The sequence below is a fragment of the Petaurus breviceps genome, unplaced genomic scaffold (assembly GCF_028583685.1).
Source record: "Petaurus breviceps papuanus isolate PSGF00001 unplaced genomic scaffold, PetGlider_PUasm1.0 91041, whole genome shotgun sequence".
Taxonomy (NCBI): Eukaryota; Metazoa; Chordata; class Mammalia; order Diprotodontia; family Petauridae; genus Petaurus; species Petaurus breviceps.
The window spans coordinates 41,125,567-41,150,091 of record NW_027187400.1 but is presented as its reverse complement, the minus strand read 5'-3'; the positions used below and the strand labels follow the sequence as shown (position 1 = coordinate 41,150,091).

Below are 24,525 nucleotides of genomic sequence, written 5' to 3'. Positions count from 1 at the left end.
CTCCTCACACACATAAGGCTTCTCTCCTGAGTGTGTCCTCCTATGTGCGATGAGGACTGACTTGGAGGTAATTCCTTGCTTGCATTCACCACACTTGTATGGACCAAACCCTTTCTTATCTCCCTCCTGGGATGCCTGTGTGGTCTGTTTAGTGCTCTCCCCCTGGATCCTGCTGAGATCCCTCTCTACAGAGCTGCTTTCCCTTTCCCTCACTTGCAGGCTCTGCGGCAGGCTGAGCATTTCCCCCAGATCAATTTGTTTGGTCTTCCCACACGAGGAGCTAGGATACTCTTTTCGTAACATTTCTGCTTTGTCATTTACACAGCTGTAACCAGGTGGAAGCAGCTGGTCTGGATGAAGATCTCCCAGCCCATAATTATTTCCTGTCCCTGAATCCAGGAATACTTGAGGGGGCTGTTTGAGCAGCATGTGTTGACTGAGGAAGGCATGAGTGGAGAAGCCCAGAGGGCAGGAAGGACAAAGATGGATTCCTGGGCTTTCCCCTAAAGAAGTAAGAAAATTTTGAGCCAGAGCCTTTCTTCACCACCTGATGGCAGTTTGCAGAGCCTCCCATTCTTTCCCCCATCATGTCCTGGGTGCCTTATACTCATGTGCCTCTGGCAGATGTCTTGATAGACATGCTTTGCATCTGAAATCCCCATTTGTTTTCCTTGAGGAGCCACTTGGGGCTATGACAACTCTTCCCCTTGGCGGTCAGTGTCCCCTCACCTTGCCTTCCTAGAACAGAGTTCACTTAAGCTGCCATAATGGGACTTGGTCTAGATAAAGTTGACATTTATCCTCTGGGAGATTAAAACAAAGCACAACCTGAATTATTTTATGAGGGAAACTTGTGCTCCATATGATGCAGCCATTTTGCAACCCTGCTTATGGTCTTTCACCTTTTCATCTAAAGGCAGGTTAGGTGCTATTTCGTAAGTGTTGTCAGTGAGCCCTATTGGACAATTCATGGGGTACTCTACAGAGTACCCCAATGCTGGAATACAGCATTGAAGCAGTGCTGCAACAATTCCAAAAGACTGCATGTGATGTTCAATAGAAACTGAACTGATATGCTGTGTCAAAAAATATTTTTAAGTCCTTGGAGTCTGAAGACTTGTATTTGAGTCCTAGCTCTCCATTTGGCCCTGAGCATAGCACAGCCTCCCTGAGCCTTAGTTTCCCCATTTGTAAAACTAGGCTAGCAAAAATTATACCTTGTAAATTGCAACATCGTATTTGAGTTACTCCTATGATTCTTCTAGCACCCTGTTCTGATGCTTGCCTCCTTGTGGCTTCTCAAAAGATTATGCCAGCAGAGCACAAGCTTTGGCTTGTTGGGTACCCCCTAAACTGGACCAACCAAGCTAAGTTCTGATGGGCTCATAACCAGATGGACTGCAAAGTGAGTTTTGCCTGCTAAAGTCACAGAGAGGCAACAGTCTGCAGCGGTGTTGGAAGTGCACACTGAAATAGGAGTGCTCCAAAGTACTGAAATATCAATATTCAAACTTTGTGGCCATGGCCTTGATTTGAAAAAATAAAAGCTAGATTTTAGCAGTTAGGAGATGGCACCACAGAAAGTATCAGGTGACACAAACAGCCTGATTACACATGTGTAGTGGGAGAGAACACTTTGCAATGGCCACCATTCCTGCACACAGGTAACATCTGTGATAGCCAGGCACATAGTTAAGTCAAAAGTCTTCACGCGTCTATGTGGGAAAATCAATTGAATTGTTTTGGTTTTTTTTTTATGTGTGGATACATGTTCGTTGATAAGCACATGGCCATAATTTCTTAACATCTGTATAAACCTCACTAATAGTCAATCAAGTATTTTCAAGAAACACTGGCTGGAAACATAACCTCCTCATGACACCTCCATGGTAAATCCTAATGTGCTGGGTACTCTAGGTGCTGGAAATGCAAAGACAGGTAGAACATTTACTAAAAAACTTAGACTCTGGAGAGAGGCAACAGGTGCGAGGACAACCCTCTACAAGATCGTACTGGGGGTGAGAGGTACCGGCCGCTGGGGGATTGGGCAAGGCTTCATGTAGCAAGTGGTGCATGAAATGAATCTTGAAGGAAACTGATGATTCTTGGAGGCTGAGTCAGAAAGGGGCACACTGCAAGCACAGAAAGTGGGGCTGGGGAGAAGGCTGGGCCAAAGAGAGTCTGAAGGGGTGTCAATGTGTGAGTAACAGGCTTGGGAGAAAACCAGTTTGAGTTGGTGAAAAGACTGAATTATAAAAAGTTCTGAAGGAATGCAATATGGTTATCTTTGAGTATGTTATAAAGTGAGTAACCTCTAAGTGAAATGAAGTTAAGGAAAAAATCGTAACTCTGGGGGGCCTACCTTAAAAATGTAAAAAGTCTTTTTACATAAAAATAAATTTGTAGACTGGAGGTAGAAGGAATCCTTAATTTTTTGAGGATTTGGTTGGAAAGAATACTGATCCTCTATGACGAGGAAAATTCAGAGGAAAAAGTTATTTTAATATTTTGGCTCAAAAATCATACAAGAGGTGTCATAGAGAGAGCTGACCTTGTGGTCAGGTAGTCTTGGGCTCAAGCAGTACCCCTGATTTGGGTACATCATAAGCAAGTCACTTAGCCTTTCAGGGTCCTCAGGCAACTAAGACAAATTATAGACAAGTTGCTAGTGTGCCCCAGAGGAAGGAGTTTATACATTGGGAGTTCCCTACAGAGATGAAATCACAGATTTAGACTCCTTCCCTTACCCCCATGTCCCAAAATCACATATATTGTCATTCAAATTTTGCTAATCAACAGAATCTGGATTAATTAGGTCTTTTTTCTGTTATGGGCAGGAAATCTGAAAATGCTTATTACCTTTAATTTGCCTTATCAACTTCTGTGCCCAAGGCCCTATGCATAAAGGATACAAAAACAAGGCCCCAGCCACTCACCTGTCAAAGCCGTGGGTGACCTTTTCCACTTGCTCCCCCACTTGATGCCCAGTTCTTGACCATACTCTTCTCCATACCAGACAAGGAGTTCACAACCAGGTCTAATGACCTGGCAAGTTCGGTAGAAGATTTTTCTGCGGTACTGGAATGCCACCAGGTTCTGTTCCTCCTCATCTCGGGCACAGTTCACATACCTGAGGTTGGCATGTGGGGAAGGGGAAACACTGGCTTTGAAACAACCTCCTCAATGCCACCTCACTGGCAAGTCCTAATTCCTCATTCAGTGCCCTCCATAAAGTTCTCACCCCACTGGACCTTTATCACCTGATGGTCACACATGCATCATACATTCATGCCACCAAGTTATTCCCTCTACTTAGTCCTGTACTCCACAGTGGAACCCCAGGGTACATGCATTTAATACTTTTTAACTGGGCAGGATTTTTTTTCTAGACCAAAGATAAGCAAAGAGGTTATTGGGTAAAGAAAGGAAAGACCTGGAGATGGCAAATCAAAGTTGGAAAAGCTGATAGGATAGAGGTCAGTCTGGTAGGGAGCCAAATCACCTCCTGAAGGCCAACCCATTGAGATTGTGAAGTCCAGCTGTTCTTACCTCATCCAGTTAGAACAAGACTCCTCTTTCCCATCCACATATTCATGACGGTTTCTCCCCTTGGTGATCTGAAATTCAGGGAGTAACATTGTCTATGTATTTTCACAAGTAGACCATCACCCCTTTACTCCTCTTCAGGTTAAACTGACTTGTTTTACACTTTGATAACGTAAATGAGCTGGTACGGTGCTTGTTCTTTGGCATGTATCTGTCATGCCCTGTCCTAACAAGATAGAGGGAGATGAATCCCCAGTAGGTGAAAGCCATATCTCCCACATCAGATCAGGAGCTACCTGAGAGCTGGGACCTGGCCTACTTCCTGTGTATTTTCTCCTAACCAGTGCCTAGGACAGAGCCTTGAAGACCCAGGTGGGCCATACTTGGCATCATCAGCCTGAATTGCACTCATATAGCAAACATTGTCCTACAAGAATTAGGGACTGGGGTTGAAGGGAGGAAGAAAAGGGCCAAAGGGCAAGAATGGGAGTTGATCTTCTTACCATCCACGAGTATCCACTGTTGGCAGCCTCATCATCCTCTGTCATCTGCCCTTCATAGGGCCCGAAGTGCAGACCAAGGGGTAGACTTGAGGCCTCATTCCATACACCAAGTCCTGCACCAGGGATCCCTGAGAGCCCAATTCTCAGCCCAGGGGGCAGGGTGATGGCTGAACAGTAAGGATGTCCCTTGACCATGGCACTATCCTGGACAAATTTTGGGGGCCCATGAACAGCGCAGGTTTCCAGGAAGAAAGTCTGACACTCCTCACAGACTGGGAAAGGCAAGTAATGGAGACTAGGATTAGGAACAGCTGAAACTAGGTATTAGTTTGGAAGCCCACAATCCCCTGGGGAGGTAAGAAATATGACTGAAGTACAGGCTACTAGGTGGCATCATTACTGAATATTTATCCTGACCTTGAGAAACCTGGCATGGGGCTGATCCTTGAGAAGGGCTGGCATTCTGGCACTAGGAAAAGGTAAATGTTTGATAGAGGGGAATGGGAGGGTTACTCACAGAGATAGTCATCATCTTGAGGGTCCCAGATTTCTTGGTACTCTTGATACTTTCGTTCCCTCAAATTATAGATACGAACTTCAACTTCCTTTCTTCTGCACTCTGAAATAGGGTCAGCGACAGGAGTGGTAGGAATAAAGTAAAGGCAAAAAAGTGGTGTCTATCAAGTAAGAAAACATACCTCTCTCCCAAATTCCCTACAGAGAACTCTTATTTTCAGCTTTAGGAAGGGCAGGGCAAGAATGGTGCTTGTTTATCTATAGCTATTTCATGATCCATTGTCAGGCACAGACTGCCCCCTCTCCCAGTTTCAGATTTTCAATCCTTTTCCTTCATAAAAGGACAATCACTTGTCCATGACCATCTGTTCTCATTTGGTTACAGATATCCTCGCTGAGCTCAGCCTCAATTCCAGATGTGCCCTGGACCTGTTGCAAACATGCAAGATCTCAACCAAGGCAGAAATAGGGAATTCAGAAAGGGATATCAGAGAGAGTAGTTCCCTAATTTCTTCCTCTTACCCAGTTTTCCCTCTGTCAGTTGGTTTGTGGTACAGCTTCCATCCATCTGACCCATCTGTTTCTTGACTTCTGAGATGGTCAGGTTATTCATGACTACTATCTTCAACTCCTCAGATAAATCCATCATTCCTTCTACCTTGGGGTCAGCTGGTTCCCTGGCCATCTCCTTATTCTGAGGGAAACACATATTATTTGTCTCATTCTCTCCCCTCTTTAGTGTTTATTATCCACACCCCTTTAAGAATGCTGAAGAGGAACATAGTGTGGGGAGTAGGCTGGGGAGGGGCTACATGTGAGAAGTCATTAAAACCTGTGGGAGGAAATGAAGGACGTGGGTGGTAGGTGCTTCAGTAGAAAAAGAAGGAATCAGGTATTTGTGGAAGTTTATGATGGGAAGGGAAGTTGTGGAAGGTTAGCCAGCTAAATAAGGATTCAGGGGTAGGAGAAGGAAGTAGGATCAGAAGAGAGAAATGAATCTGAGTCTGGAGAAAGATAGAAAAAGAACAATGGAAACTCTGATCAGATTGGGGAGAGTGCAGAGGTAGTCTGCAGAAATGTCAATCCATTTCCTTCGTAACTCCACTGAAACTCCTTGTCCTCGGGAAGACTTCCCTAATGGGATCATAGTAGTCAGAGCCGGCAGATACCTTTGAGATCATAGAGTCCAGCCTCCTGGTTTTTAAAGATGAGAATGAGTTGTGAGAAAGGTGAAAAGACCTGCTCATTTTAAGAGTAGTGCTGGGCTTCCGGTTTAAGACCTCCGCAAAGCCAGTGTTTTGTTTTGTTTACTCTATCACTTTTAACTTACTGATGCTCTTCTCTCTTCAGTTTATTGAGATTATGCTTAAATGTTCATTTTCATGTCTGTCTTGTCTTCATCAAACCTGGAATTCTCGAGGTGGAGACGTTTCACTAGCAGACCAGGAGTTATCCAACTGAGGGCAGGGACCAATGTCTCTCCTTTCAGACTGAGGATTCCCTTACAGGCAAGAATCACAGGATTTCCTTTCTCTCCTCCACCACCTTTCTGCATCCCCTACCACCCTACACAGTGTTTAACAGGAGGGAAACATGCCTGACCCCTAACTTTTCTAGTCTTCTTAAATGTAACTCCCAGGTTCATCCACACTGGTCTGCTTGCTATTCCTCATACAAGACGTTCCATTCCCCATCTCTGTGCATTGAAATGGCTGTCGCTTATGCCTGGAAACTCTCCCTTCTCACCTTTGCCTCTTTGAATACCTGAATTCCTCCAAAATTCAACTCAAACACCACCTTCGACAAACTCTCTCATAAATATATTCCATACCCATGGGGAGAGTAAGTACCGTATAAGCTTAAAGTAGTGAGGTACCCAGGTGACTACGGTAACTCTCCCTAACTTCAGGGCCCCAGTGTCCTGTCTCTCCCAGTTCAGCAGTGGGCATATGACCTGTACCAGCTGCTCAGCTCAGCATCTCTGATGGATGGGTCAGTCACTGTTTTCTCTGGGCTTACTCCTATATGAGCAACTATAATCTTTCAGGAAGAGTAGAAAGCTTTGGCCTAGAACTAGCAGAAGTTACTGCACTATTGCTCCCTCAGAGCTTTTTCTCCGAGGCTTGACACACCCCAAGATTGAGGTGGGAGAAAAATTTAGCTTTTCTTTTCAACCACTCTTGGGTTTTTTTTTTTTTTGTTCTGAATTTAAAAACACCAAAACCAAACCAAACCTAGGAACATTTCTATACACAGAGCAGAATATAATAAAGAAAATTATACATTAAACCATTAATCTCTATTCCATACTGCTTGCTTTTTAAAAAGTATATAATACAACTTTGAGGTTCCACTACATGAATGATTGCCAAAGATGACAAAAGAAGAAGATGACAAAGGTTAGAGGAAATATGGGAAAATAGGCACATTAATGCCCTGTTGGTACAGCTGTGAATTGGTACAGACATTCTGGAAAACAATTTGTAAATATGCTCAGAAAGCTATTAAACTATGCCTAACTTTTGACTAAGTGGTACCACTACCAGGTCTATGCCCCAGCACCTCTTTTCTTAGTAGCTCCAAACTGCAGAATGATAAACACATGTTTAGACGCGGCCTATGTGGGAACTTATTTTACAGTGCTGTGGATATTTGTTAGGGAGGTTTTGTCTTTTGGTCATTGTTCATTTGGGAAGAAGACAGTGAAAGGCAGAGATAATAAATGTGTGTAGAAATAAAGAGGAATTCATACTTTACCATAGAAGCAATAAGGAGCCATTGGAGTTTATATGGTAAAGCCAATGGTCACATCCACACTTAAGGAAAGTCCCTTTGGTAGACATAGGACGATGGAGTGAAAAATACAAGGATACCAACTGGGAGGCCACTGCAAGAATACAAGAGAAAGGTGATGCAGGCCAGAGCTAAGGGGATGGCTGTTTGAGTAGATCTGGCAACTGCTTGGATATGTCGGATGAGGGAGAGTAAGGAATGAAGGGTGACACAAAAGAGATACACCTGGGAGCCTGGAAGGATGTCAGTATCCTTTTTTTTTTTTTTTTAAAGCAATGGGGGTTGAGTAACTTGCTCAAGGTTACAAGGCCAGTTATTTCTGGGTGTGGTGCTCAGTATCTGAGCCTGGATTAGATCCCTAGATCATTCTGACACTGGAGCCAGTGCTCTTACTTGCTGAGCCATCTGGCCGCCCCAAGATGTCAGTATCTTTGATAAAAATAGGGGATTTTGGTAGAGGCCTGAATTTGGAAAGATGATGAACTGATGCAAATTCAATACAAGATGTTTTTCCAGGTCTGGACCTGTTGAGACAGTCAATTGCATGGGACAGTCAGTTTTAAACTTTTTAATAGATAGTTGGGGATGTAGAAGTAGAACTAGGGTGAGAAACTGGAGTTGAAATTTTAAAGTATATAATAAATTCCGCACATTACTTCCAAAACTATCCTGGTCTACTTGCTATTCCTCACACAAGACATTGATTATGTTTGCTTCCGAACTACCTTCCGCTCTCCTCTGAATACTTATTTAAAATTTTCAGTATGCTTTTTTTTCTTTTCCTTTTTTCCATCCCTGATGGGATGCTTGGGCGCTTGTGCTTGAACCCCTTCCAAGATCACATTTCTCCCTAGCCTCAAAACACTATCTCTTAGTTTTGTCCCCAGCCCAAGGACACTATGCCTAGCAATTACTCATGAATGGGCCCCAGTAAAACACACTCTTTTTTCCCCATTATAAGAACAAGCTGACTTCTGTAGAATTTCCCTTGTAAAAACAGGACTATCTTGTACCCACAGAATTATCATCTATTGATTCCCAAAGTTGTTGTATACAATCCAGAGGTCAAGCTATATAGACATCAACTCTCCAAGTTATCTTGCTACAAACATAACAGACCAAAAATACACCTGAGAAGTCCCTTCTCCAGGTTTCCAGTATTGAATGACATCTGTGACTAAGGTAGTATGTTATCACCTAATTAACATATCTGCCAGATAATCTACCACTTTTCCTATAGAAGCTTTAACATCATTCCTGTTAAGTTGCAAGTTCCTTACGGAGCTCTGCTTGCCAATATGGCGTTACAATAAACCTTTGCCAACAAATACTTTGCCAACTTCACTTAAAGAATGCTTGAGTCCATGAATTCATTCCAGATGACCCTCTCCTGTTCTTCAGTCCTTGAGAGGCCCCTGAGCCCCTTGAACCGTATCATTACCATTGCTACCCCAGCTCCCACTAATTAAAAACATCAAAAAAAAAAAAACCACTTTGTAACAAAAAACATAGTTAAAATAAATCCACACAGTGGCCATGTCCCAGAATGTGCTTCCCTCCAACACCTTGAATCTGCATCTTCTACTGCTGTCTCCTTACCTTTGTCTCCCATAAAGAAGTGGCCCTTCAATTTCATTCCATCTCAGCTTCTACAGTAGATGGTCCTTCCATCATCTCCATTCTTATCTTTAACCTCCTGTTCTATTGGCCATTTCCCTACTGTCTATAAACATGCATCTGTCACAATTTGATGGCTAAACTCCTTGAGAAGGTTGTTTATAATCAATGCCTCTTTTCTTTCATCTTACTCTCTTTTTGACTTTTTACAGTCTGGATTCTAGCTCATCATTTAACCAAAAATGCTCTCTTCAAATTTACCAATCATCTCTAAATTGATAAATATACTGAATAAACATTTACTATGTGCCAGGCACTGTACTGAGTACTGGGGATATGAATAAGAAAAAAAAGATGGTTCCTGTCCTGAAGGGGCTTACAATCTAATGGGAGAGAAAACAATACACCGAAGGAAGCTTAAAGGGAGGAGGCAGCCACCAGGGACCATGATGTTTGTGGAGTAGAAACCAAGCACAGCAGCTGATGCAAAATGAAGTTTAGCTGGAAAGCTCCAAGCCTTCTATGAAGGCAGGTTTGGGGAGGAGTTCATTGCTCTGCTCTCCAGCCCTCCAATCAGAGGTGAGAGGCAGTCAAGAGTGCTGAGAAGGTTGTTGTTGTTAAAGACCTTGAGCATAAGCTGATAAATTGATAGGAAAGATATCAAAATAGAAGGGAATTTGGCCTTTAAGTCGGGTAAAAGATTCCAGACATCTTTGATGTCCTTCGTTCTCAAAGAGGACCAAAATTACATCACTATGCTAGAGTTAGGTTACAATGTGTTTGACTATGGCTGATCAGACCAATGAGTTTGGAATCGTCCATGTGAACAATTGGGGCAGATTCTTTAAATCTGTGCATCTTGCATTTCTCTTGAGCTATTTCAATTCCGCTTTGCTCATAGAGCACAACACCTTCTCTGATGGGGGCACACCATGCTGGGCAGTCTTATGCCAGTCTCTCCCATGTCACAATCAATTCCAAAGTTCCACAGAACTTAAGAGAGACCTTGAGGGTGTCCTTGTATCGCTTCTTCTGACCACCATGTGAGCACTTGCCCTATGTGAGTTCTCCATAAAATAGTCTTTTTGGCAAGCGTGCATTTTGCATTTGAACAATGTGGCCAGCCCATTGGAGTTAGTTACATTCCCTGCAGTAGAGTTTGAATGCTTGGCAGTTTAGTTTGTGAAAGGACCTCAGTGTCTGGTATCTTATCCTGCCAGATGATTTTCAGAATCTTCCTAAGACAATTCAAATGGAAGCGATTCAGTTTCCTGGCATGGCACAGGTATGCTGTCTAGGTTTCACAGGCATTCAACAATGAGATCAGCACAATAGCTCTGTAGACCTTCATTTTGGTAGGCAGCCTAATACCTCTTCTCTCTCTCACTTTGCTTCAGAACCTCCCAAATACTAAGCTAGCTTTGGCAATGCATTAGTCAACCTCATCAATGTGTACATCCCTGGAAAGTACACTGCCAAAGTAAGTGAATTTACCCACAGCATTCAAAACTTCCCCATTTATATATGTGTATGAATGGTGTGGTGCTCGCTGATGGAGAACCTGTGTTTTCTTGGAGTTAATTGTTAGGACAAAATTAGCACAAGCAGCAGGGAATCAATCTATACTTTGTTGCATCTCAGCTTCAGAAGCTGCATTGAGTGCACAGTCATCTGCCAACAGGAAATCACGCACCAAAATTCCCTCCACTTTGGTTTTGGCTTGTAGCCTTTTCAAATTGAAGAATTTACCATCAGTGAGGTAGCTGACCTTGATGCCACATTCATCCTCATTGAAGTCATTTGACAACATGGCTGAGAGCATCATGCTAAAAAGCATGGGAGGAAGCACACAGCCTTGTTTCACTCCATTGGTGATTGGGAAAGGGAGATTATCACTAATCAATGTGGCTCCATCAGCACTGAACAGTTGAGACGCACCATATATCTTTGGCCCATAAATAGCCTTCAGGGCAGTATAAAAGCACTTTGGACTGTTACTATCAGCATAAAAATGAATTTCATTTACCTTCTTACTGAGAATCCTGCATCTCCCTAAGATTCACTCATATTTTACTTTGACAGAGTTAAATGCTGCCTCCTTAGATTTGAATGAACTATCCTGCTGGTAAACCCTATGGAGTTCTCATTTTTCATTTAGCAGCTTCTGAATTTCCTCATCATTTTGATCAAACCAGTCTTGATGTTTGCAAGTCTTCTGACCCAGATGAGTAAATGCGGTGCTGTGCACCAAACCTCTGAAAGCTGCCGACTCCTTTTCTGCTCTGCTCTTGCCAGCTGTGTATTGGCTCAACTTTCCCTCCAAGTTGGCAATAAACTGTTCCTAGTCAGAGAACTCTAATCTGCTGACATTAATTCTTCTGGTAGTTAAATTTTGCTTTGGGGTCACTGCTTTTGTTGAATGTGAATATTTAGCTTGGAGAGGATGTCTCCACCCTAGATCAAGCTTGTTGTGGAAGAGGAATGCTAGGTGAGCTAGAAAAAAAGTGCTTTCTCTCCACCATATTGACTCCTAGAAAACATTGTAGACCAAATTCTAATTGGGGAAGCCAACAAAAAAGTAGTTCTTGTTAAAGGAATAAAAAAAGGATTTTAAAAACCAAGTAAGGACAACAAAGGAAAAAACTGGAAAAGAGATGAGAGCTATGCAAGAATATTTTTTTCAGCCCAAGACAGCTTAGAAAGACTGAGAGGTCTGCAGACATTGGGGTGGGGAATGGTCAGGAGCATAGCATTAGCAACAGATGGGGCAGGAACTTTCCAGCACCCAGGCATAGAAAGAAGGCCAAAAAGTTCTCCCTGGTAACCCATTGAATATGGGAACATGTGTTGATAACTCTGTCACCCATTACCCAGCTCCAGGTCACAAATCTAGGGTGGAGAGGAGTGGTCATTAGTCAGCAAGGATGGGGGTGGGAGGTCCTAGCTGAATACTGGGCAAAGAAAAATTCCCAGAAACATAGCTGTGTGTGTCTGAGCCCAGAAGAACAGTGACTTGGTTCTAACCTTTAGCCTTGCACATAAGCCTGCAGAATAACTAGGCTAGGAGACTAAGACCAAAAGGGAACTAGCAGTTCAGTCTCTCTGAATTTGTAGAACTTCCTAGCAGGTTAACAGTGATCGAGTCCAGTAGCAGTCTACTGAAACTCAACCACAGCCACGCCAACAGTTAGAAACAAGTTAGAAACATAGACCCCAGACCAGATGGGCAATGAATAGACATTCTCCTTGGATCACACCATTTTGGAGGCACTGCAAAGTTGCAGGACCCCAGCCAAAGTTGTGAAAACAGCAGATGGACATAAAAGGACAGCTTAAGCCAGATCCATTCCCTGCCTGCCCCTATTAGTGAGCAGAGACAAATATTAACTTAAAAACCAAAATCCAGAAGTAGGCTGGAAGAATAAGCAAACAAAATAAGAACATGACCATAAAGACTTACTATGGTGATGCGATGGACAAGACACAAACAGAAGGCAATGACTTGAAAATATTTACAAGCGAAGTCTCAAAGAAAAATTCAGATTGGACAGCCCAACAAGGATTCCTAGGGGAAGTAAGAAAATATTTTTCAAAAAAACAAAAAACAACAACAACAAAAAAAGGATTTCAAAAGCCAAGTAAGGGCGACAAAGGAAAAAAAATTGGAAAAAAGATGAGAGCCATGTAAGAAAAAAGCAACAGTTTGGTTAAAAATATATAAAACCGTACTGAAGAAAATAACTCCTTCAAAATCAGAATTTCACAAATGGAAGCTAATGACTCCATGACATGTCAAGAAATAATAAAACAAAGTCAAATAGGTGGAAAAATAGGATGAAATATGAAATATCCCCCAGGAAAAACAACTGACCAGGAAAAATAGATGGAGGAAAGACAATTTTAGAATCACTGGACTACTGGAAAGCCACAAACAAAAAGAATCTAGACATCATATGTCAAGAAATTATAAAGAAAACTACCAAGAGAGCAAAGTGGAAATTCAAAGAATCCACTAGTCACCTACTATAAGAAACCCCCAAATGAAAACTCCCAGGAATATTAAAGCCAAAATTCAGAGATCCTAGGTCAAGGAGAAAATATTGCAAGCAGCCAGAAAGAAAGAATTCAAGTACTATGGAGCCACAGTCAGGATCACAAAGAATTATCAGCTACCAACATAAAGAAGTGGAGGGTTTAGAATATTCCAGAAGGTGAAAGAACCAGGATTATCCATTATCACCATTACTATTCAATATTGTATCAGAAATGTTATCTATAGCAATTAGAGAAGAAAAAGAAATTAAAGGGGAAAACATAGGCAAGCAAGAAACAAAACTATCACTTTCTGCAGATAATATGATAGTATACTTAGAGAACCCTAAAGAATCAACTAAAAAAATTAAAATGAACAACTTCAGCAAAATTGCAGTATATAAAGTAAATCCACACAAATTATCAACATTTCTACATGTTACCAACAAAACCCAGTAGGATTTACTAAAAAGATAAATTTCATTTAAAGTAACTGCAGACAGTATAAAATACTTGGGAACCAACCTACCTGCCAAGAAACACACAAGAACTATATGAACACAATTACAAAGAAAACAAAAACCCAACAAAAAAATAAAAATACTGGTCTTCACATAAATAACATATCAAAATAAATGGAGAAATATTCATTGCTTATAGGTAGGCCAAGCTAATGGGATTATAATAGTACCTAAATTAATTTACTTATTCAGTGATATACTGATCCAAATACCAAAGAATTACTTTATAGACCTAGAAAAAAATAGTAAGAAAATTCATTTGGAGGAACAAAAGGTTAAGATTATCAAGAGAATAAATGAAAAAAAATAGGAAGGGTGCCTTGCAGCACCAGATCTCAAACTATGCTACAATTTTATAATAGTGTAGACAATGCTTTATCATATTGTTTGGGAAACTTATTATCATACTGTTTAAATCCTACTTTATGTGACTAGAGATTGTTTGGAGACAAAATGTCTCCCTGACCTCAGTAACTCTCCGGGAATGCTAGAGATGGTTATAATAAATTTTGGGTTCCCCTAGATATGGTTGCCCTGATCTGCAAAATGAGTAATCTCCTTAATTTGATCACTGAAGGGTTTGGTAAGCAGCTGCTAAAACATTGTTCAGATTAAGCTGACACTTCTTTGGTAAAGATTTCTTTTTCCCTTTCTCTTTTTCTTTCTCTTCCTGTCTTTCTCCTCAACTCTCTTCAAAGACCTGATCTGTGACTGATAGCTGCCCAGTTATACTGGTGAACATGGGCATTAGTTCTACACTGATTCACTTACAATAGCCCTATGTTAGTGAGGGACACTTGTATTTAGCAGGCAGTGAGGTGGATTTTAATGGGGCTTCTATCTCAGAAGTTCTCTTGTTCAAGTAAAGACTTGTTTACCTTGGAGAACTTTGAAGTCCTTCAAAAGACTTCCATAAGAAAGCACAGAAACAGAGCTTTGTAAGGTGTGGAAGACTAATGAAATTTCATACCTAAAACACCTCTCCCATCTATCTATAATATTGAGCAGATGATTTATTTCCACTGACCTTTTTTTTCTAATTCGATTTTCAGTGAGGAATAAGGAGGAAAATTGTAAGATTCCTTCTTTCTCTTTGTCTTTGCAACCCTGGCCAGATTGGAGATTGCAGAGATAAAGAAAGGAAATCCTTTTTCTTAGTTTGTAGAAATTTATGGCATTACAAACTATTTAGAGACTAAAATTTGTAACTGAAATGTAATATCTTTATTAGAAATTCCCATAATATGGTTTAAAGGTTTCTGTAATTATAATTATACTTAATTTTAACATGAATAAAAGAGAGATTTGCTCCCTCCCCTCACCCTTATCTCTAGCTCAGCTGACTAGCCACAGATGATCAGGTGTTAATGTGTTTAAAAAAAGTGGTAATACCCTATTATCTTTTTTACACAGTGGGAACATCGTTCTATAATTGAGTGAGAAGGGGGCAATAACATTGGCTGGGCTGAAAATTTGGTTGCCCCAATGGCCCTTAAAAAGGCTGAGTTGTTAACTCAGTGGTCTAAACAATTGGAGCCAAGAAGTAGAAGATCCCAGTAGAAGATCTCTGGAAGCAGGGAGGGGATTTTTCTCTTTTTCTGTCTTCTGCCCCCTCCCTTCTGTCCTTCCCGATCTTAGTGCTTTGAAGGAGAACTACTAGCCCAGTAAGAGATATCCCACCATCCAACAGAGTTCAAGAGATCCCCAGTTTAAGAAAATAAAGTACAGTTGAAATGCCCCCAGTAGGAAATAGATGGACTGTTTCTAGACATCTCCAAACAGGCAGGGACACCAAGATGCAGTTGTGAGAGAAATAGTTACACTTCATAAAGGGCAAACAGGGTCTGTTAACACATTAACATAATTAATCATCTATGACCAAATCCCACCCCCCCCTTACATAAGAAAGAATTTGAGGGTCCCTCAAACCTTGTACAACTACCCCTTTTGTTGCTATGTTAATTCAACTTTTCATTAGAGAGATCTCCCTACCTCAAGATTCTGGGAGAAACTCACACTTAGATGTGTCTTCTGTTTTACTCTTGATGGGAATCGAAGGGTTTTCACTAAAGAGGGAATGAGAAATAAAAGAAACTTTTGATTTGTAGCCATTATTTAACCCTAGAAAGATTCATGAGGTCTCTGAGAAAAATAAAGCTATGTGGCTAACAGATTATCCTTGAAGAAAATTTAGTCCACAGGTTCTCAAAGTATAGTCAGCAAGCTGGACTCTCGTAGTATTAATGTTTACAGATATGATCACATTTATACTTTCTTCTCTGGTATCAATGAATAATTTTCTTATTATTTTAACCAAAAGAATATATAACTTCATTAGACCTTATCTGTACCACTCTCCCCAGGAATTCATTCTAGAAAGGTTTTAACTCCAATATTCCAATGAATTTGTGATTTCCATCAATGTGGTTATTTCCTCCAATAACATGTATTACCACACATCCCTGAGAGCCCAGCCTGTAGGATTCTAATTCAAGTTCTGCCATGAGTTCACAGCAGGGTGACTTGCCCAGTATTCTGGGATCCATCCACACTATCTCTTAACTGGTGTCTATCAGGGGTGATTAATAGTAACTGACCTTAGTACGGAACTTTAAAGGTTGGAAAGTGCTTTACATACAACATCTCATCTGATCCTTCCAACAAATTTAGGAGGTCATTAGAAGAGGTGCGATTGTCTCCATATTAGAAAGAAGATAAACTCAGAGAGAGTAAAGTAACTTGCCTGTGGTCACACATCCAATCAATAGAAGAGGTAGAATTTGAACTCCAGGTCTCTTATATTTTACATTATGCCATCGCCTCTTAGGAGTAGGTGGGGTAAGTGTTCCCTGGCCCCAGGGAAGTTTGGAAATAATGATCTGTTCTATTTCCTTGTTTTTAGATAGCTTAGACCATTCTTTTGTATCTAGGAAGACCAGCTCCTTGGTATTATAAAGCTTCCTGGACCAATGGAAGCAAAGAGGGGGGAGTTGTTGCAGATTAAACACTCTCTGCTTTTCCTCACAAGTAAAAGCTAAAAATTTGCTCCAAATAATCTAGCATTTCTTTTTCCCACGTGATGTTTGTTGTGTCAGGGACATGTGAAAAAGTTTTGGAGTAAGGCAGAAAACTGTGGATAAAAACCCTATAAAAATCCTGAGCAAAAGGAAGGAAGAACAGATTCAAGACTAACAAGGTGGTCCTCCCTAAGTATTTATCAATATTTACATCAGCTTTTTTCATGGTAGCCAAGAATTGGAAACTAAAGTGTCTCCTATTAGGGAGTAGCTAAACAAATTATAGGATATGAATATAATGGAATACCATAGTGCCATAAGAAATGATAAAATGGACAGTTTCAGAGGAGTATGAAAGACCTCTATGAACTGGTGGAGAGAGGAGAATAATCTATACAATGATAACATTATAGAGAAAACAATATTGAAATATTTTAAAATCCTGATCAATGAAATGATGTGTCCAAATGAATGAAGATGAAACATGTCACTTACCTCCTCCATAGAGGTGATGAACTTAAAACACCAAAAGAGATATACATTTTTTGGACACAACCAATGTAGGAATTTGTTTTGTCAGGATATGCATGTACATGCTGAGGGTTTTGTTTTTTGGAGTTTTAAAAATTTGCTTGGTGATGTGAGGGGAGGAGAAGAAGGGAAGAAGTAGGAGACATTATTGTGAGGAAAAAAAGATAAGCAGTTTAAAAAAGAATTATGAGTTATGGTGTTATTAAAGATACCATTTTAATGGTACTTTTTCCAATTATATGTAAAGACAGTTTTTAGCATTCAGTTTTGTTTTTTGCTTTTTTTTTTTTTAGAGGGGAAAGGTAGGGCAATTGACTTGCCCAAGGTCGCATGGTTAGTTTTTTGTGTTAAGTGTCTGAGGCTGGATTTGAACTCAGATCCTCATGACTCCAGGGTTGGTGCTCTATTCACTGTGACACCTAGCCACCCCTTAGCATTCAGTTTTACAAAATTTTGAGTTCCAAATTTTTCTCCTTTCTTCTCTCCCCTCCCCTCTTCCTAAAATGATAAGCGATTTGATGTTATATATGTGTAATCATGTATAACATATTTCCCTATTACAAACACATCATGTTTTGAGAAACATTGTAACTAAAAACAAGCCCACCCAATACATTAATACTTATTTTTATAAGTTATAAATATATAAATCTTAAATTATTTTTTATTTATGCTTAGGATCAGTTTGTATGTTAATAAAGTTATAGTAAATTCTAAAAAAAAAATTAAAAGGTGGTTCTTAGAAATGTACTGAAATAGCAAAAGAATAGCCCCTTTTCCTTGGATACTCCCCCGTGCCCACCCCCACCAACTGGGAAGGAAACCTAGGGTTTTTAATTTTTAATTAACCATGAGTTAATTTAATTAATTTCATTTAATTATTTTGTCACTCAATTTTCTTTGTAAAGATTTATTCGAACACAAACTTGGAAATTGGACCTTAAAAGCTTTCTGGAAGAATTGCAATTTAACAGTTTCCTTAATCAATCCTTAATTTATTCAAGGATTTGGGAGAAGTACTATACATCATGGCTCCTAAGAATAGGATGAGGAGGAAAGTTAGGTTTTTCATTTCTTTCCAGTCACTTCCCTATTGGCTCCACCATATCTTGTCCTTACCTAGCTGCCTAGGTATCCATTCTTCATCAGAATCTTCAGATTCCTCTACTTTGGCTTTCTTATTTTGCCTGCCATGGCGCATGAAAGTTGGTCGAGGGACACTGAGACCTGAAAGAAAACCAAATCATTTTTCATCTATAAGAAAAACAACAGTGGAGCACTGAAGGGTGGGGAGAGGAGTTACCAGTAAGCTCATGAAACCGTAAGAGATGCAAAAATATGGACTGAGCTTGGCAAACATCAAGAGAATGCAAAAAACCCCAAGCCAACAAGCATGAAGACACAGGCCCTATCCTAAAGGAGAAGGAAACTGCATAGAGAGGGAAAGTATGTTATAAACTGTGGAAGCTGGGAACGTGTGTGGAGGAGGAAGGTGGGCGTGGGTTGAGCATTTGACACCTTTCTCTCCTTCAGTCCACTTATTCAGCTTCTTCTATTACCTATTTTAATCATTGCCTCATAGTTCTGCTTCACGTTCTTCAGCCGGATCTTCTCCCATTCTCTCAACTTCGCCCACTGCTTCTTGGAGAAGTACATGGATATGTCCTGGAAAGCATCTTCTCCCTAGGGAAGAGAAGACCCTAGAAGGCGCCAGCACACCACCTGCCTCCCGAGGGCACTTGGTGAGATGCTGTCTTCCCGCTAGTGATCCGGTGAGACACATTTCAAATTTAAGCAATCGGCTGCGTAAGGCGCTGTCCCTGGCCCACGGATGTCTGTTACAGACTCGGTGCGTGGTGCTGCACTAGCTGCTGGGGACACTCGCTGCCCGCAAGGCGCTTGCGGTCTGCTGAGGGAGCAGAGAGGTTTCCCGTGGGCGGCGGCGGCGCCCGCTTGGAGCCTGGGTGGAAGCCAAGCGTTCCAGCAGCGGAAGCGAGGGGGCATCGGGGGCACGCCACGCCTGGCCGGGAGCCACGTGGAGCCGGGGCAGCTGTGGGGCCTCGTTTTAGGAAGGGCTGCGGGAGGGGCACTGACCCGGGGGACGCCCTATCCGGGGAGGGGGCACAGCTGGGGAAGGGGGGAAGGGGAAGTGATGGGGTTTCGACCCCGGAAGCTGGAAAGGGTGGAGGGCGAATCCGGGACTCCCGGATCCCCAGGCCAGGAAAGCAGGGAGCCAAAGCCTCGGCGGGGGAGGAGTCCTCCCATTCCTTTCCCTAAGTGGGAAGGCAGAGAGAAGAAGGGGCTGTTCCACCCACGTCCCTCCTCGCTCTTCCACACTCGCCCCCGCGGGGGTCCTGAGGGCTCCCGTCGACCTCTGAGCCGAGGCCCCGCCCCACCCGTCCCGTAGAGATCAGGCACTTCACCTGACATCGAGGCCCCCCTTTCTCGCCTTCATCTTCTTCGGGGCTCTCGTCTGAGGAGCTGTCCCTGCTCATCCTGGGAGCCCTGGGGGGAGGGGAAGAGAGGGGGTGCTGAGCTGGGGGCGGAGAGAGCGGGGCCCAGGTGGGAGGTGAGGGAAGAAAGGGGCCTCTGAGAACCAACCCCCTGAGGAGAGGGAGCACTGGGACCCCTGCACCGAGGTTGTCACACTCCGAGGAGAGCGGAGGCCCGGTGGTCCCCACGGAGCTTCTCCTCCCCGGGGCTCCTAGGGCCAAGTTCCTCGAGCAGCTGCAGCAGGTTTGGTAAGTGAGAGAGCGAGCAGAGCCTCAGGCTGGGGCGGGGCCACCCCTTCCCGCGAAAACCCAGCCAGCCAATCGTTAGAAGGAGGCGGCCAAGAGCCGACCAATCAGCACCAGGGAGTAGGAGAGACTGAAAAGCTTCTGAGAGCCTCGCAACACAGGTTTCAGATGGGGGGGGGCCTGTCCTCCCGCCAAAACCCAGCCGGCCAATCATAGAGGGAAGTGACCGAGAGCTGACCAATCCCCCCCCTCCCAAAAGCAGCTGTAGGACTTTGAGACTTAACCTTCCTTACCCCTCCCCCCTTAGGAGACTCCTCCCCTCGTGGCCTCCAGCCCACATTACTGACCCCTAACTCCACAGATTTGACCCCCCCCTTATAGCTCACACTCTACATTCATGACTAACCCAAATTCACGGTCTCCATCCTAGAGAACCTGCACCCCGCGTTCCTGACCTTCCCCCCCCCCCCGGCATCGGTGGACCCCAGCCTCAGATACCCCACCTCTGGATCCTTTATCCATCTGTAACCTCCCGCGCTTCCCAGCTAGCCCGCACCCCCATTCCTGACCTCCCCCCAGGCTGGCATCGCTCAGCCTCAGATACCCCACCTCTGGATCTCTTGGACTGATTTGTGACCAAGCACCCTTAATATTGTAGACCCCCTCACATCCCTGACCCCTTTCATCACACCCCCTCTGCCAGACAAACACTACACACCACACATCACTGACCTCCCCACACCCCTCACACTCCAGACCCTCATCACTGATGCCCCGCGATACCCCATACCCTTCTTGTCCCAGACCCTCTCACATCCTCCACCACTCTCTACACACTCCTTACATGTGTGATCCACATAACTCTCCTTTACATCCCTGATTCCTCCCTACGCAAGAGAAGCCTCCCCCACCCCCACCCCCATATATCCTAGACCCCAGTGCAGTAAGGGAATGATTCATAATGCCTTGACTTCCATAGGTATTTGCTGAGACTGTCCACAAAGAGATGTAGTTGGAGGGCACATCCAACAGACATTTATTACCTTGACTTGGATGGCATGGGAACCTGGGATGCCAAAAAGGTTACATGGGCATGGAGAGCTCATTCCCTGGGTGACTAATACCATCCTTCTTACCATTCCTATTGGCTTAGGTTAGGAGAAAGGGTACTGTATGTGTGGGGGGGGGGGCAAGGGGGACCTTTGCCAGGTTTTTCTGGACCCCAGTCTAAGGAAAACTGAAAATTCAAACAATATGTATTAGACATTTACTGTATGCAAGAAGGCACTGTTCTTGAGTTGGGGAATATAGTTGTTAAGGTTCTGCTCCTTTTCTAATGTGGACTTCTTACCTATTGAAAAGGGAAGAAAAAGAAAACGTGTGTGATAAAAGCAGCTTGAGACAGTTCTGAGGAACTGAGAGAAAACTCCTCAGATAAATATACTAGAAGAACCTATGTGTATTTGGTTTTGTTCTACAAAGGAAACCAATTATGAAAACAATTTTTAAATGTATTGTTTATTTTTAACATTGTAAAATTTTGAGTTTCAAATTTTCTCTCCTTCCTGCCCTTCTCCCACCAATTGAGAAAGTAAGAAACATGATTATTATACATGTGAAATCATGCAAAACATTTGCTCATTAGTCATGTTGCCAAAAAAGAGGAGGGACATAAGAAAAATAAAGACAGTGAAAGAATTATGCTTCAATCTGAACTTCTCTCTGAAGGCAGATAGTATTTTTCATCATGAGTCCTTTGGAATTGTCTCGGGTCATTGTGTTGCTGAGAAAATCCAAGTCATTCACAGCTGATTATAGTACAATATTCTGTTACTGTATGCAATGTTCTCTTCGTTCTTCTTATTTCACTTTGCATCACTTTATGAAAGTCTTAGCAGGTTTTTCTGAAATCATTTCCCTTGTCATTTCTTGTAGCACAATGGTAATCCATCACAATAATAAACCACAACTTGTTCAGTCATTCTCCAACTGATGGGCATCCCTTTGATTTCCAATTCTTTGCTGCCACAAAAAGCTGCCATAAATACTGTGTGTGTGTGTGTGTGTGTGTGTGTGTGTGTGTGTCCAACCTATCTGAAAGCAGCTCAGGGGCAAGAACACTCATGTAAGCATTTATTAAACATCTACCACATACCCAGCACTGGGCTAATAAGTTCTGGGGATACAAAAGCCAAAATGATAATAATAATAATAAGGTCCTGCCCTCGAGGATCTCACAGTTTAATGAGGAGAAAACATGAAAACGAATATCTGGAAGTAAGATATATACAGGATAAATCATATATAATCTTAGAGGAAAGGTATGAGTATTAAGGGGAATCAAAAAAGGCTTCTTCTCAAAGATGGGGTTTTAACTGAGTCCTGAAGGAATCCAAAGTCTGAAGGTGAGGAGGGAGAGAATTCCAGCCATGGAGGGCAGTCTCTGAAAATATCTGCAATAGAGAGTGGATAGATAGATAGACAGACAGACAGGTAAGTAGATAGGCTAGATAGATGGGAAGAACAGCAAGGAAGCTGGTGTTACTAGATCATAGAGTATAGGAAAGCTATTGCAATAATCCAGATATGATGTGATGAGAGCCTGAACCAGGGTGGTGGTGGTAAAGAAGAGAAAAGAGGACATATAGGAAAGATAAGGTGAAGTTAACATAGACAAGCTATGGGAACAGATTGAACATGAGGGGTAAGAGAGAATGGAGAATCAATGATGACATTTAAGTTTTCAGCCTGGATAAATATTTTTATTCAAATAATATTTGTAAAGTGCTTTGTAGACCTCAAAGTTCAACAAAAATGCTATTAGTTTTATTATTCTAAGTAGATCAGAGAAGTATCTGCATGGGGATGACAGGAGGATCCATGGGAGCTGCTGAGATCACTAAGTGAAGAGACTATAGAGAGAGAAGAGAAAAGGGCCCAAGGACACTCACAGGGTGCTTGTGACCTTGATGAAGATCTAGAAGAAGAAATGCATTTCCTTTCCAAAAACTAATTCGAAATCAGGGCTTTGTAATTTATTACCAGGGAAATCTGCAACAAAGAACCATCTGGGAACTATGAGACAATTGTAAAAATAATTATAGTTCTTACACAGGTTGGAAATGTGGCTTTGGTTCTCGTCATCAAGTACAGGTGAGTAACTTCACCCCAACACCTCACTGCTTTGAAACAGGAAAATGGTGAGAAGCCAGATCAGAAGATCTGGAGTCAGTGACCAAAGAACCCAAGGGCAAGAGAGATTAGAGTAATAGGCTGCTCTATCTATCACCTGGGAATCCACCAGACATTGTTATTAAGACTACCCCTGCATTCTGATACAGCTTAGTAATGACAGGGTTGCAGACCTTCTCCAATTCTTTCTGCTGATGCCTCATATCTTCCTTTCCAGCTTAGAGTCAGATGATTATTTCTTTACATTTGTCCTCTCTTCCTCTTTTTGTGGCTAAATTTCTTGAGAAGGCTGTCTATAATCAAAGCTCCCCTTCCTCCCTTCTCACTCTTTTAAAAATTCTCTGTGATCTGACTTCTAATGTCATCATTCAACCCAAACTATTGCTCTCTTCATTGCCAAATCCAATAATACATTTTTAAAAATTCTCATCCTCTTGACCTCTCTTCAGCCTTTGGAGTCCCTTTTTTTGACAGGGTCCAATGTACCATGGGTGAGGTCAATGGTTAGCTCTTCAAAATGAATATTCTACCTGGGATAGAAGTCAAAACCTTTACAGAGGGTCAATCTCAATACTGACCAATCTCATTACTAGATGAGGGGGTGCACTCTGAACATTCTTAAGCTATATGGAGGCAATGGAAAACCTATTTGTTTTCATTGATGTTCTTGGACTGACACACAGGAGGTCCTCATCTGTGATTTGACTTAAAGATCTCATCTTCAGTGGTGAGGATGGAGACAACATCAGTCAACTCATTGATGGTTCACAGCACATTGAGACCAGTGACAGTTTTGGCATCTTTGATGACCTGACATTGGGAGTCATGGAAGTGGGCTGGTACAGTGACCTCAGCACTTGTAATAATCTTCCCTAGATATGCTTTGAAATTTCTTTCCTTTTTAACAAGACTATAGAAGATATTTCCTCTGGATAGAAACTTGTGGTCTCTCCATTGTTCTTCCCTTGGACCTCAGGCCTACCTATGCCATCTTTACCACCAGGAAACACAGTGCTAATACAGTGCTTCCTGTCTGACAATACAGTCTCACCATCAAATCTGAAACCAATCAGATGCTTGGCATAAAAAAAACAACAACTGTTAGTTGGCTTTGTTGCAACCTGATTCTTTGCAGTATCAACCAATCAAATGTTAGATATTTGGTGAAGGCAACATTATCCTGGGTTGGTTGTGTCTCCCTGGTCATTTGCAATGATCTTCACTTTCCCATTTTGGAAGATGCCCATACAAATATATGTGGTGCCAACATTTATGCTAACTAGGTACCCTTTTAACATGGCTGCCCGAATGTCGAGGTTATTGCTGGCCAATGAGGAATCAGGGACTACCGTTGTGCTCAGTTGCTTGGATAGATACTTTTTGTCTAGGATTTATTTTGGATGTCCTAGCATCACAGGTATCCACTACAGAAGAAAACATTGTGAAATTTTAAAAGTTTTCTGCAGTATATTGCTTGCTTTACAAGTCAAACCAGTTTGTATGATAGAGTTTTGATTTT

The 24,525-nt window shown here is 42.2% G+C and overlaps 1 protein-coding gene across 1 annotated transcript in view; it reads right to left on the bottom strand.

Annotated features, from left to right (window-relative positions):
* LOC138154161 (histone-lysine N-methyltransferase PRDM9-like) overlaps nt 1-19,820 on the bottom strand; it is a 20,291-nt gene extending 471 nt beyond the window's left edge. Inside the window, 11 exon segments of the mRNA XM_069078684.1 lie at nt 1-503; nt 2,937-3,130; nt 3,550-3,617; nt 4,050-4,321; nt 4,567-4,668; nt 5,088-5,259; nt 15,545-15,594; nt 18,196-18,303; nt 18,636-18,759; nt 19,500-19,581; nt 19,678-19,820. The exon segment at nt 1-503 is cut by the window's left edge and continues 471 nt beyond it. Coding sequence (XP_068934785.1) covers nt 1-503; nt 2,937-3,130; nt 3,550-3,617; nt 4,050-4,321; nt 4,567-4,668; nt 5,088-5,259; nt 15,545-15,594; nt 18,196-18,303; nt 18,636-18,759; nt 19,500-19,571 — 1,665 coding nt within the window. The 5' untranslated portion in view covers nt 19,572-19,581; nt 19,678-19,820.
* Between the last annotated feature and the right edge of the window lie 4,705 nt (nt 19,821-24,525).